Raw genomic sequence first — 13,696 nt, 5'->3', positions numbered from 1 at the left:
AAAGATTATAGACAGAAGGAGAGACTTTTCCTAAGAAAAATACATTTTGAATTGCTTCCACAGATAAAAATTCAGATGAAAGCTAGCAGACAAAAAACTTGATATAAAACAAAAGTATGTAATATTTTTTTTATCTTACTTCCTGATTTCTTTTAGAGCTACTGCTTGATTCTTAGTTGTTCTCACTTCCTTTCCTAAAATATGGTAAAAAGCCAGGGGACTTTTTTTTTTTATTTCTACTTTTTACACTAAGGAATCACTTGTGATGAGTTGTCCTCCACTTTGCCACCTCCTTTGCCTAGATGCAGCACTGTTTCTGAGTAAATCATGATCTTTTTCTACAGAAAAGAAATTTTTTCATTTTTATATTAGCAAACCTTAAAGACAAAAATTGGCAGTGCTTTTAAAATGTTATTTTATTATTCTTATTTGAAAGTAACTATGTTTATTGTAGAAAATTTAGAGAATATAGGTAAGTGATTAATTTACAATAAATTCCATTAACCAGAGATAACCACTATTTAGACTTTGTGGCTATCTCTGCAGTCTTTTTTTTTTTTTCACATACACACACTTTTTAAAATAAAAGTAAAATTGTATTATACATGCTATTTGACTTATGAACATTTGCTGTAGCATAAAATCTTTCTCTGGAACATAATTCTTGCATAATATGTACCACTGAGCAACTGCATCATAGTTTAGCCATTCCCCTCTATGTAGACATTTAAATTATTTTCAGTATTTTTAAGCAATGCATTTTAGATTAGCCATTGAAGAATGTTAAATGACAAATTCTCCCTTCCCTGATGACTTTTCTAAGTATTTTTCTGGCAAATTCAAGTAATAGAAGAGGAAGGACTTCAGAGTCAGACAAATTCAGTCAGACACCTGAATTTTTTTTTTTATTGAGGTAGAGTTGATTTACAATATTAGTTTCAGGTGTACAGTGTAGTGATTCAATATATTTGTACTCCATTACAAAATAATGATTATATTTCCCTGTGCTGTACAATGTATCCTCATTGCTTATTTATTTTATACATAGTACTTTGTATCTCTCAATCCCATACCCCAATCTAGCCCTTCCTGCCTTTCTTCTACCCACTGTTTCACCACTAGTTTGTTTTTTATATCTGTGAGTCTGTTTCTGTTTTGTTCTATTCATTCGTTTTATCTTTTAGAGTCCATGTATAAGTGATAACATATACTATTTGTCTTTCTCTGACTTATTTCACTAAGCATAATACTCTCTAGGTTCATCCACGTTGCTTCAAATGGCAGAATTTCATTCTTTTTTTATGGCTGAGTAATGTTCCATTATACGTATATATACCATACCGTCTTTATCCATTCATCTGTGGAGGGACACTTAGATTGTTTCTATATCTTAGCTATTGTAAATAATGCTGCTATGAACATTGGGGTGCATTATCTTTTCAAATTGGTGTTTTCATTTTCTGCAGATAAATACCCAGCAGTAGAATTGCTGGATCATATGGTAGTTCTAATTTTTAGTTTTCCATTGACTGCACAAATTTACATTCCCACCAACAGTGTACTAGGGTTCTCTTTTCTCCACATCCTCACCAACATTTGTTATTTATAGATTTTTTGATGATAGCTATTTTGTGTGAGATGTGAGGTGGTATCTCATTGTGGTTTTGATTTGCACTTTTCTGATGATTACCAATGTGGATCATCTTTTCATGTGCCTGTTGGCCATCTGTGTATCTTTGGAAAAATGTATATTCAGGTCTTCTGCCCATTTTTTTTTAGTTTTTTTAACATCTTTATTAGAGTATAATTGCTTTACAATGGTTTGTTAGTTTCTGCTTTATAACAAAGTGAGTCAGCTATACATATACATATATCCCCATATCTCCTCCCTTTTGCGTCTCCCTTCCACCCTCCAAATCCCACCCCTCTAGGTGGTCACAAAGCACCAAGCTGATCTCCCGGTGCTATCTGGCTGCTTCCCACTAGCTGTCTGTTTTACATTTGGTAGTGTATATATGTCCATGCCACTCTCTCACTTCATCCCAGCTTACCCTTCCCACTCCCGTGTCCTCAAGTCCATTCTCTACGTCTGCGTCTTTATTCTGGTCCTGCCTCTAGGTTCTTCAGAACCACTTTTTTTTTCTTTTTTTTAGATTCCATATATATGTGTTAGCATACGGTATTTGTTTTTCTCTTTCTGACTTACTTCACTCTGTATGACAGACTCTAGGTCCATCCACCTCCCTGCAAATAACTCAATTTCGTTTCTTTTTATGGCTAATATTCCATTGTATATATGTGCCACTTCTTCTTTATTCATTCATCTGTCGATGGACACTTAGGTTGCTTCCATGTCCTGGCTATTGTAAATAGAGCTGCAATGAACATTGTGGTACATGACTTTTTTTTTTTTTTTTTTTTTGCGGTACGTGGGCCTCTCACTGCTGTGGCCTCTCCTGTTGTGGAGCACAGGCTCCGGACGCGCAGGCCCAGCAGCCATGGCTCACGGGCCCAGCCACCCCGTGGCATATGGGATCCTCCCAGACCCAGGGCACGATCCCGTGTCCCCTGCATCGGCAGGCGGACTCTCAACCACTGCGCCACCAGGGACGCCCCCCATGACTCTTTTTGAATTATGGTGTTCTCAGGGTATATGCCCAGTAGTGGGATTGCTGGATCGTATGGTAGTTCTATTTTTAGTTTTTTAAGGGACCTCCATACTTTTCTCCATGGTGTTCTGCCCATTTTCTAATCAGACAGACCCTGTATTTGATCTTGCCCTGCCACATACTAGTTGTATGACCTCAAACAGAAATAACTGATATAAAGTACCTTTACAGAGTAGTCATTTCTTGATTCCTTTTCTTTCCCTTTTCAAGTATTTGTTAGTATAATGTTAGCCTTGAGGAACTTTGTAAAGACATTTTAATATTCTTATTCCCTGGACAAAACAGAGACAACTGATTTTTAGTAATCAACTTTCAGCTACTAATATTCATTTTCCAACTGTCAGTTTTAATGTGTTTTTTCCCCCCCTTTTTCTCCTAGAGATAAGATTTCAGTTTCCACAGCTGACTGGGGTGCTTACCCTCGCTTTCTTTATTCATAATTGTATTATCACCCTCTTGAAGAACAACAAGAACCAAGAAAACAATGTGAGTAATTACCTGAGGATTTGAGTTTGTTACCAGATATTAATTTTTAAATTTAAACCACAAAACAGTGGTCTGCAAACTTTTCCGTAAAGGTTCAGGTGGTAAATATTTTAGGCCTTGTGGGCCATCTAGTTACAATGACCCAGCTCTGCTATTGTGGCATGAAAGTAACGATAATATGTAAACAAGTGGGCAGTGACTGTGTTGCAAGAAAATTTTTTTTTTTTTTTTTTTACAATTTCGGTTGAGATTTTCCTTTATTGTTGATACCATGTTATCTGGTTTTAATATTAATGAACACACCTCTCAGATTTTTAAAAAATTTCTGAATAATAGTAGACAATAGTTTTGCCCTAGTCAAGAATATACTTTTGGTTATTTTTGTTTTTTTTATCCTCCTGTATACTTTATTTTTATTTTTTTAATGTTTTATTATTTTTTTTTACATCTTTATTGGAGTATAATTGCTTTACAATGGTGTGTTAGTTTCTGCTTTATAACAAAGTGAATCAGTTATACAAATACATATGTTCCCATATCTCTTCCCTCTTGTGTCTCCCTCCCTCCCACCCTCCCTATCCCACCCCTCCAGGTGGTCACAAAGCACCGAGCTGATCTCCCTGTGCTATGCGGCTGCTTCCCACTAGCTATCTACCTTACGTTTGGTAGTGTATATATGTCCATGCCTCTCTCTTGCTTTGTCACAGCTTACCCTTCCCCCTCCCCATATCCTCAAGTCTATTCTCTAGTAGGTCTGTGTCTTTATTCCTGTCTTACCCCTAGGTTCTTCATGACATTTTTTTTTTCCTTAAATTCCATATATATGTTAGCATATGGGATTTGTCTTTCTCTTTCTGACTTACTTCACTCTGTATGACAGACTCTAGGTCTATCCACCTCATTACAAATAGCTCAATTTCGTTTCTTTTTATGGCTGAGTAATATTCCATTGTATATATGTGCCACATCTTCTTTATCCATTCATCCAATGATGGACACTTAGGTTGTTTCCATCTCTGGGCTATTGTAAATAGAGCTGCAATGAACATTTTGGTACATGACTCCTTTTCAATTTTTGGTTTTCTCAGGGTATATGCCCAGTAGTGGGATTGCTGGGTCATATGGTAGTTCTGTTTGTAGTTTTTTAAGGAACCTCCATACTGTTCTCCATAGTGACTGTACCAATTCACATTCCCACGAGCACTGCAAGAGTGTTCCCTTTTCTCCACACCCTCTCCAGCATTTACTGTTTGTAGATTTTTTGATGATGGCCATTCTGACCGGTGGGAGATGATATCTCATTGTAGTTTTGATTTGCATTTCTCTAATGATTAATGATGTTGAGCATTCTTTCATGTGTTTGTTGGCAATCTGTATACCTTCTTTGGAGAAATGTTTGTTTTTTTGTTATTGAGCTGCATCAGCTGCTTGTAAATTTGGAGATTAATCCTTTGTCAGTTGCTTCATTTACAAATATTTTCTCCCATTCTGAGGGTTGTCTTTTGGTCTTCTTTATGGTTTCCTTTGCTGTGCAAAAGCTTTTAAGTTTCATTACGTCCCATTTGTTTATTTTTGTTCTTATTTCCATTTCTCTAGGAGGTGGGTCAAAGAGGATCTTGCTGTGATTTATGTCATAGAGTGTTCCGCCTATGTTTTCCTCTAAGAGTTTGATTGTTTCTGGCCTTACATTTAGGTCTTTAATCCATTTTGAGCTTATTTTTCTGTATGGTGTTAGGGAGTGTTCTAATCTCATACTTTTACATGCACCTGTCCAGTTTTCCCAGCACCACTTATTGAAGAGGCTGTCCTTTCTCCACTGTACATTCCTGCCACCTTTATCAAAGATAAGGTGACCATATGTGTGTGGGTTTATCTCTGGGCTTCCTCTACTGTTCCACTGATCTTTCTGTTTTTGTGCCAGTACCATACTGTCTTGATTACTGTAGCTTTGTAGTATAGTCTGAAGTCAGGGTGCCTGATTCCTCCAGCTCCGTTTTTCATTCTCAAGATTGCTTTGGCTATTCGGGGTCTTTTGTGTTTCCATACAAATTGTGAAATTTTTGTTCTAGTTCTGTGAAAAATGCCAGTGGTAGTTTGATGGGGATTGCATTGAATCTGTAGATTGATTTGGGTAGTAGAGTCATTTTCACAATGTTGATTCTTCCAATCCAAGAACATGGTATACCTCTCCATCTATTTGTATCATCTTTAATTTCTTTCATCAATGTCTTATAATTTTCTGCATACAGGTCTTTTGTCTCCTTAGGTAGGTTTATTCCTAGCTATTTTATTCTTTTTGTTGCAGTGGTAAATGGGAGTGTTTTTTTGTTTTCACCTTTTATTTACAAAAATAGACAGTGGTCTAGATTTCCCCCATGGGCCATAGTTTACTGTAGAGCAGTCACTAAAAAAAAAAAAAGATGTACAGATAATAGCAAATAGTGGTGATAGGATCTTTAAAAATACCCAAGTAATCTAAAAGAAGACAGGAAAAGGGAAACGAGACTATATGGGACAAATAGATAACAAACAGAAAGATAATAGATTCAAACCGAGTAGTATAGATAATTACATTAAAAATGGTCTAAAGACTACAACTAAAAGACAGAGATTGTCAGTCTGATTAAAAAACAAAACGTAACTATGTGCTGTCTACAAGAAATTTACTTTAAAGATATACCATGCAGACACTAAACATAGCAAAGGTGGAGAGGCTGGGGGGTTTTGTTTGTTTGTTTTGTATTTGTTTATTTTTGGCTGTGTTGGGTCTTCATTGCTGCACCCTGGCTTTCTCTAGTTGTGGCGAGCGGGGGCTACTCTTTGTTGCGGTGCTTGGGCTTCTCATTGCAGCGGCTTCTCTTGTTGCAGAGCACAGGCTCTAGGCGCACGGGCTTCAGTAGTTGTGGCTTGTGGGCTTTAGAGCAAAGGCTCAGTAGTTGTGGTGCACCAGCTTAATTGCTCCACAGCATGTGGGGTCTTCCCTGACCAGGGATCGAACCCATGTCCCCTTCATTGGCAGGCGGATTCTTAACCACTGCGCCATGAGGGAAGCCCCAAGAGAGGCTGTCTTAATATCAAAGTAGACTTCAGAACAAGGAGTACTGCCAAAGATAACGAGGAACATTATATGATGATCTTTAAGGATCAATTCATCAAGAAGACATAATAATCCTAAACACATATGCACCAAGTGACAGAGTTTCCAAGTAAATGAAACAGCAACTGTCAAAACTGCAAGAAGTAAACAAATCCACAATTATAATTAGAGATTTCATCACCCCTCCCTTAATAATTGATAGAACAAATACCAAATAAGTAAGGATGTAGAAAACATGAAAAACACTATCAACCTACTTGATCTAATTGACATTTATAAAAGTCTTCTCTCAAACAAGAAGAGAATGCACATTCTTTTCAAATGCACATGAAACATTTACCAAGATAGACCATATGCTGAGTCACTGAACAAGTCAATAAACTTGAAAGGACTGAAATCATACCAAGTATGTTATTTGACCACAGTGAAGTTAGAAATCTATAACAGAAAGAAATTTGGGAAATTGACAAATATGTGGAAATTAAACAGCATACTCCTAAATAACTAATGAGTCAAGAAAGAAATCACAAGAAAAATTAGAAAAGTACTTTGAGATTACTGAAAATGAAGACACAACATAATGAAATATATGGGATGCAGCTAAAACAATGTTTAGAGAGAAATTTATAGCTGTAAGCACCTACGTTAGAAAAGAAGATCTCAAATCAGTAACCTAACCTTCTATGTTAAGACACTGGAAAAAAGAAGAGCAAACTAAACCCAAAGGAAGCAAAATTTAACCAGTTACCTGTGGCCTTATTTATACAATTTGAATTCGATTTGATAGCTTCTAACCATGTAAACAAAGATGATGAAGTTCTAATAGGAGTCTATACCATTGTTACTGAAATACAAAGGAAAGAAGAGTTCACTGTGCCTGGGGATTCTGAGAAGGCTTCAAGTAATGTTTGGCAGAGTCATTATGAGGGCCTTTCTAAGTAGAAGGAAGTTAGGTCTCAAATTAGGGCAAGAATATAAGTCAAGCTCTTCCATTTTCATCTTTATTGTTACCTGGTTACATACGACTGGCATATTACCTGTGAGTGGTGTTGGAATTGAGTAAACCTTGATTTTTCCCAACTTCCTAGCTTGGTGATCTTCAAATTTCATTTTCTTTGTATATAAAAATAGCCTAATTTGATACCTACCTCTCAAGTTTTTAATCATAATCAAATATTATAAAATAGGAAAAGTGTTTAACATGACCTGGTGTATAGTAGGGGCTAGAAGTTTTTAGCTTTTCTACCTCTCTTACCCTTGCTTTCCTGACGTTTACAAACTGTGGATCTTTCTGTTAACAGGAGAGTATCCCGCAGATTTTTTCTAGTGCCTTTAAATTTGTTTTGCAATGAGAACATATTAAGTCTTCTCCAAGATTTCTTCCTATGATATTGTTAGAGTCTCAGAAAAATATATAACTGAACCACATCAGTTATTTCTTTCTCTCTTCTCTCATCACTGCACTAGATTTTAATGTTAAAACTGACTTTTTACCAAAGGTTCAGGGTAATACAAGAAAGCCATATGCAGAATGTTGCTTCACTGTTTATTAAGAACTGTAATTGGGATAGTCTTTGTTAAATTGCTCAACATCCTTTATACAAAGACTGTGGAGAGAAAATTTCCTGTGTTCAAGGCTAGGAAAAAGTTTCTCAATAAACTCATTGTTTGACAGTAAGGGTCATATAACTATTCTTGTTTCAATTTTTGCTTTGACTTTTGGAAAACTTAAAGTATTAAGTTCTTTTATCTGTTTCTATAACTTTTCTTAGGCAAATGTATTTTTAGAGTTTTTATCTTTCCCTGTATCCCTCACACTTTAGATAGGGTTTTTATTTTGGAAATGTTTAGTCTTATTGTATTTTTATCATAAACAGTTTTAAACCTTTTGAGGGAATAGGAAGAAAATGTTACTTATCCTAAATAATCATTTGGAACTTTGGGGTGTAGAGGGAAAATTGAGGATATACTTTATGGCCTTTACTCTTAAATTCCTCTCCTTCACAAATTTCCTGACTTGAACTAAGCTGCCTACCACATGTTTAGGAAGTTTAGAGATATGTGGGAAAAATCTATTTTATCTTTACAGGAAATAGTGTATTTCATTAACAGTGTATACCTTGGTGTCAGCCAAGTCACCTATCTATCCTTATCAACTATGCCAGCTTAGACCAAGTACCACAGAAACACATTTTGTGAAGTTGGATTCTCATGTATATTGGGTCATTCTATCCATAAGGCTGTGTTTCTCAAACTTTACCACCAAAGTCCCCTTAATGACAGAGAACAACACCTTGTATACGCTGGGTATCTGGGGGTGAAGAACACAATTTCAGTGAACTCTCATGTTTTATCTTAAACACTCATGCATATTTTTATTGTGCTCATAATTAGTTTGTCTTACTAGAAAACAGTCTGAAAATAATGAGTTAAATTACAGGCAGACTTCACTTTGCACAGCTCCCATATGCATGAATTTCAGTTACTATGGCTTAGTTAAATTATGTCAGTACCCCCTAACCACATGGTTCAAATTTAGGTTGCCACAGGATTTGAATTATGAGTACTTGCATAAAGTAGTAACTACTAGCCCTTCAGTTCATAATTCACTCCATAAATTACAGATGCACAACATGATTAGTTACCAGTCACACCACTTCTTTCAAAATCTGTCAGAGGTTGGTCACTGCCCATCTATTATTCACGTTACATCCAGATGACAAAGCAGATAGTTCAGTTGCCTCCTTGTCACCAGGTGGTAAACCCACATTATATTTTACAAAAATGGAGAATCAAAAGGAAATTGGCAAACAAACACAAAAGTGCAAAAATGAAACAAAAAGTCATAATGGTGGAAATGAAATTTGAATCAAACATATTTGACTGTGGAAATGTTGACATTGCTGCCATTCGAGAGACTCTAGGTATGCAGCCAGAGGAACTTAGGCAAGGTGAACTTACCAACAGGAATGAAGAAAGTGGTTGTGATGAAAAGGATGAAGATGTTGCAGAGGAAATGACACTATCAAAAAACTTCACATTGAAAGAATTCTTAGCGATACTTTACAACATTGAAAGCACAAAAAATGAAATGTTGGAAGCTGATGAAAACTTAGAAGAAAGGAATATGGCAGTTCACCAAAGCATAGAAAGGAAGTTTGCTCTTACAATTATACCGTGAGAAAGAGGAAGCATCACGGAACAATCATAATTTTTCCCATTGATTATTATGATCGCACTGCATGGTCATTTTTTTAAACAACCGTTAATCTATTAAAATAGTTGATATAAGCAGCTGCACTGGTGACTTCAACTGCTCAATACTGGTGCAAGTAATCTGCTTAACAGTCTCTGAAAGACTGTACAAGTCAATGAATCACTTACAGACCTTCATCTGGAACCAACTTTGAAAAATCTTAGAGTCTTAGAACCTTCATCTCAAAGAGTTTTTCTTGTAGTGACTCCCAGAGTCTTGGTTGGCCTCTGAACTGGTCCTTTCGTTTTTAGATATTTTTCCTTTGTGCCTCTGATCAAGTCAGCACACCCCTTCTCCAGAGATGTTATGTTGTGGCTGGATGGAGTAATTCTCCCTTGGTGAGGTGTTAAAGGGGTCTTCCCAGTATCTGCAAGCCTTTGCTGCAGCGCAGCTTCCTGACTGACCTGTTCCTGGGTGAGAGCAAACAGCGGTGAGGCAGGAGCAGACCGACCCCAACTGTGCTGCAGCTGCAAAGGTATCTTCCTCAGAAAGGTGTCCAGGCGCTTTCACAGTCTCATACTACCATGAAAAGAGAGGACTGTCTGTACTTAGCTTTTTTGCTCCTGAAAATTCTTAAGAGGAAGAGCTTTGCTGGAAATTTACACCAGTTTACCTGAAGGTGTGCATTCCTCAGTGTGAGAAGCTCCGGACTGGGTAGAGAGATGAATGTTCCTGTTCATAGTCCCCGAAAGACATAGGAAGAGTCCTGCCTGCCTTTCATACAAAAACACTCAAATGGGCCTTGAAATCCGTATTCCATATGTAAATACCATAAAATGAGTTCTTGTTTCTACTGAGTTTTGGGACTAGCATTTTGTAGAACTAGTATGTGAGGTTCAGCTAATGAAGTGTAACTCAACTTTTGTCCCTTGTGGAAAATATTTTTTTAAAGGCTTAAAAATAAAAGTTGAAATGGATGATGTCTTCTTACTGTCTTAATTGATTGAAACTAGTATGTGAAATGCGGCCCAGCGTTCAAAAAATCAGTTATGCTTCATGTTAACTTCTTAAAATATTAATAATTACTAATGATAAAGCTAATATTTATGAAGCACTGTGTGCCAGCAAAATTCTAAGCAGTTTAAATACTTGTAAATATAGAATACTCTCCTTTTGACTGTACTTATATATTGCATAAATTAAGCTAAATGGTACTATATTCTGAGAAAAACTTTGTCATTTGATTTATTTAATGATTGTACTTTTAATCAGGTGTCAGTAAGTAATTTGACTCACAGATGTTTTGTTAATATCATGATACAATGTTTTCTTGAGATTTAAGTCAGAAAATTTGAAGCTTGTCAGGAACTCTGAATTCTTAATGTTGATGTTGAGTTAGTCATTCACAGATCAGTAAAAAAAAAAAAAAAGCTTGAAAATAGAAAAGATATAAGAATAAAAAAGGCCTCATTCTCTTCTATATAAACTATAGTTGGACATGGATCTAAAGACATTTGTGAAGGAGAACAGTGAGGCTCCTACACAGGTGTAGTGCTCAGATCTTCCAGGTTTTCCAAATTTGACTTAATTTCATGGGTTTTCTTTCACCAAACATAATTTTTTATATGTATAACTAAATGAGATATAATTTCTATTTTTAGTAAGGCATACCTTACCAAAAAAAAAGTTGTAGAGTTGAAGATCATCCAACTCATTTCTTATCATCAGAATATGTATTCTTTATAACCATCCTGGATATGGTATTTCCTCATCTTGTTTGAATTTCCTCATCATGTTTGAATCAGAACCTATATTGTGCTTTTTTTGTTTTGTTTTGCCTATCTTTGTTTAGTTTTATACCCTGCTTACTTCTTTAAAAACTATTTGAGATGCCTTATATCTTAATTTATTATTCACTTCTTGCTTCTTATGAATCTGTGTAGTTTACTCAACTATATACATCAGCAGTTTTTATGTAAATGTTTGGGGTAGGTCTGTCATTTTCTTAGTAAATGCTCCACTGGATAGTATTTTCACTATGAACAGTACATGGAACAGATAGATTATAAAACATATTTGAGAAACAGAATGTGCTCCCAGACCCACTTGTGTCCCAGTTGTCATTCTTCCTGTCATTAGTTCTCTAGTGCCAGCCCTGCTAGCCACTGCTTATTTGCGAGGCAGAATAAGTTACCTTATTAATGTGTAGGATTCTTGACACATTACCAGTTCATATGGTCACTTGTGCCTGTTTTTAAATATTTTTTTACTTTGAGCCTCATTTTCTAAAAGATGGTTTTTTTCTACCATTTTCCATTAAACAGGCTTTTAAGAGGCCGTATCCCCAGGCCTAGAATAGTGATGGCTTGTGTTCAAGCCAGAGAATAGCAAAGCCCACATGTGTGCATGCTCTTCATAGGTGGCATGTTTCCCAGGATTGTGCTAAACCTCAGCTGCTTTTTATATTAAAATATCATTTCTGTTCATTAGAGTATTTTCAGATGAAAACGGATATGTAACTCTTTTTTAATATATAAATTTATTTATTTGTTTATTTTTGGCTGCGTTGGTCTTCGTTGCTATGCGTGGGCTTTCTCTAGTTGTGGTGAGCAGGAGATACTCTTCGTTGCAGTGCACAGGCTTCTCATTGTGGTGGCTTCTCTCGTTGCGGAGCACCGGCTCTAGAGCGCAGGCTCAATAGTTGTGGCGCACGGGCTTAGTTGCTCTGTGGCATGTGGGACCTTCCCAGACCAGGGCTCGAACCCGTGTCCCCTGCATTGGCAGGCGGATTCTTAACCACTGCGCCACCAGGGAAGTCCCCAGATATGTAACTCTTGACCTAGTTCTACTGAATGTACATTTATGCTACTGTGAAATAGAACTTTTCTGATTATAGTTATTTCTCTTGCATCTATATGTGTGCTTTATTGTATCGTTTGTTACTCAAAACTTGTTACCTCTCTTTCACCGTTTTCTTTACTATTGTTTATTAACTATGACACAAATGTATTAGAAACTGGTTAGCTCTCCATTGTAGTAGCTAAGGGCACGCAATTTGGAGCCAGAAAGTCTTTGGTTTGAATATTGACTTCACCAACTGTTCACTGTGTAACCATGAAAAATGTTGTAGGGACTTCCCTGGTGGCGCACTGGTTAAGAATCCGCCTGCCAATGCAGGGGACACGGGTTCGAGCCCTGGTCCGGGAGGATCCCACGTGTGCGCCACAACTACTGGAGTACGTGCTCCACAACAAGAGAAGCCACCGCAGTGAGAAGCCCATGCACCGCAGTGAAGAGTAGCCCCTGCTCACCTCAACTAGAGAAAGCCCGCGTGCAGCAATGAAGACCCAACGCCACCAAAAAAAAAAAAAAGAGAAAATAACCTAGCTGCACTAGTTTACTTATCTCTAAAATGAAGAAAAGGATTGTACCTACATTAAGTGAGATAATATATGTACTGTGCTTTGCACAGAGCCTAGTACCTAGAAGCACTTAATAATTGTAGACAGCATGATTATTTTTACCTACATTTACTGAGTTCCTACTATGTGCCAGGTATTGTCCTGGGGATTGGGGATACAAAGATGAAGAAGACACAGTCCTTGTCCTCAGGGATCTCATAGTCTAGTAGTATGGACCAACTTAGATACGGAAAAATTAAAATACCAACATGATAGAAGAACTATTAACCTTGACTACTTTTTGAGTGTCAAAGGACATTTTCTTTCCAGTTGATATCCTCATATCATATATATAGATTCTTTTATAATAAAAGTTCATGACAGTTACAATATAGGGTAGTAGATGCTATATTTCAGATATGTGTACAGTGCTATAAGAACAGGGAAGCAGAAGGGGGAAACTATCTTATCAGGAAGGCCTTGCATCTTTGCCTTTTTATCTTCATCAGATTTTCCCCAAAGTTTGCTAAGATACACATCTTTGCAGGAAACCTGCCCAAAATAATGTGTTGATCATGTGGTATACTGGCTAAAGACTCCATGAAATGGTAGCTGTCCTTTTTTATATATAGCTCTCTCTGACGCAGCCTTCTTGGCCTTCCAAGGTTTTGCATTTTGCAAAACTTCTTTGTTCTTGAGTGACATTGAGTAGGTTGAGGGTAGAATGACTTTCAAATGTCATAATGGGAGACTACTACCCTTTGATATGAAAATAAGAGTTGCCTGGTTCATTTCTGTTAATAACTACACAAGACCATCAGGCAACCCAAGGGGTGACTGAAGTCTA

The 13,696-nt window shown here is 36.8% G+C and overlaps 1 protein-coding gene across 9 annotated transcripts in view; it reads left to right on the top strand.

Moving 5' to 3' along the window:
* The window catches only part of SLC38A9 (solute carrier family 38 member 9), a 106,654-nt gene that overhangs the window by 76,555 nt on the left and 16,403 nt on the right, over positions 1–13,696 (top strand). For all 9 annotated transcript variants that reach the window (XR_002647912.3, XR_002647913.3, XR_002647910.3 and 6 more), the window contains one exon: positions 3,049–3,155. Coding sequence is in view for 6 of the 9 variants with exons in the window: in XM_022597371.3 (XP_022453079.2) it covers positions 3,049–3,155 (107 nt within the window). In the remaining 3 variants the exon portion in view is untranslated. The remainder of the gene's footprint in view (positions 1–3,048; positions 3,156–13,696) is intronic.

This window comes from Delphinapterus leucas, chromosome 3 (assembly GCF_059928025.1).
Source record: "Delphinapterus leucas isolate spDelLeu-1000000601 "Yukka" chromosome 3, BTC_Dleu_Yukka2, whole genome shotgun sequence".
NCBI lineage: Eukaryota > Metazoa > Chordata > Mammalia > Artiodactyla > Monodontidae > Delphinapterus > Delphinapterus leucas.
The sequence above is the reverse complement of the archived record's forward strand: the minus strand, read 5'-3'. Positions and strand labels throughout refer to the sequence as shown.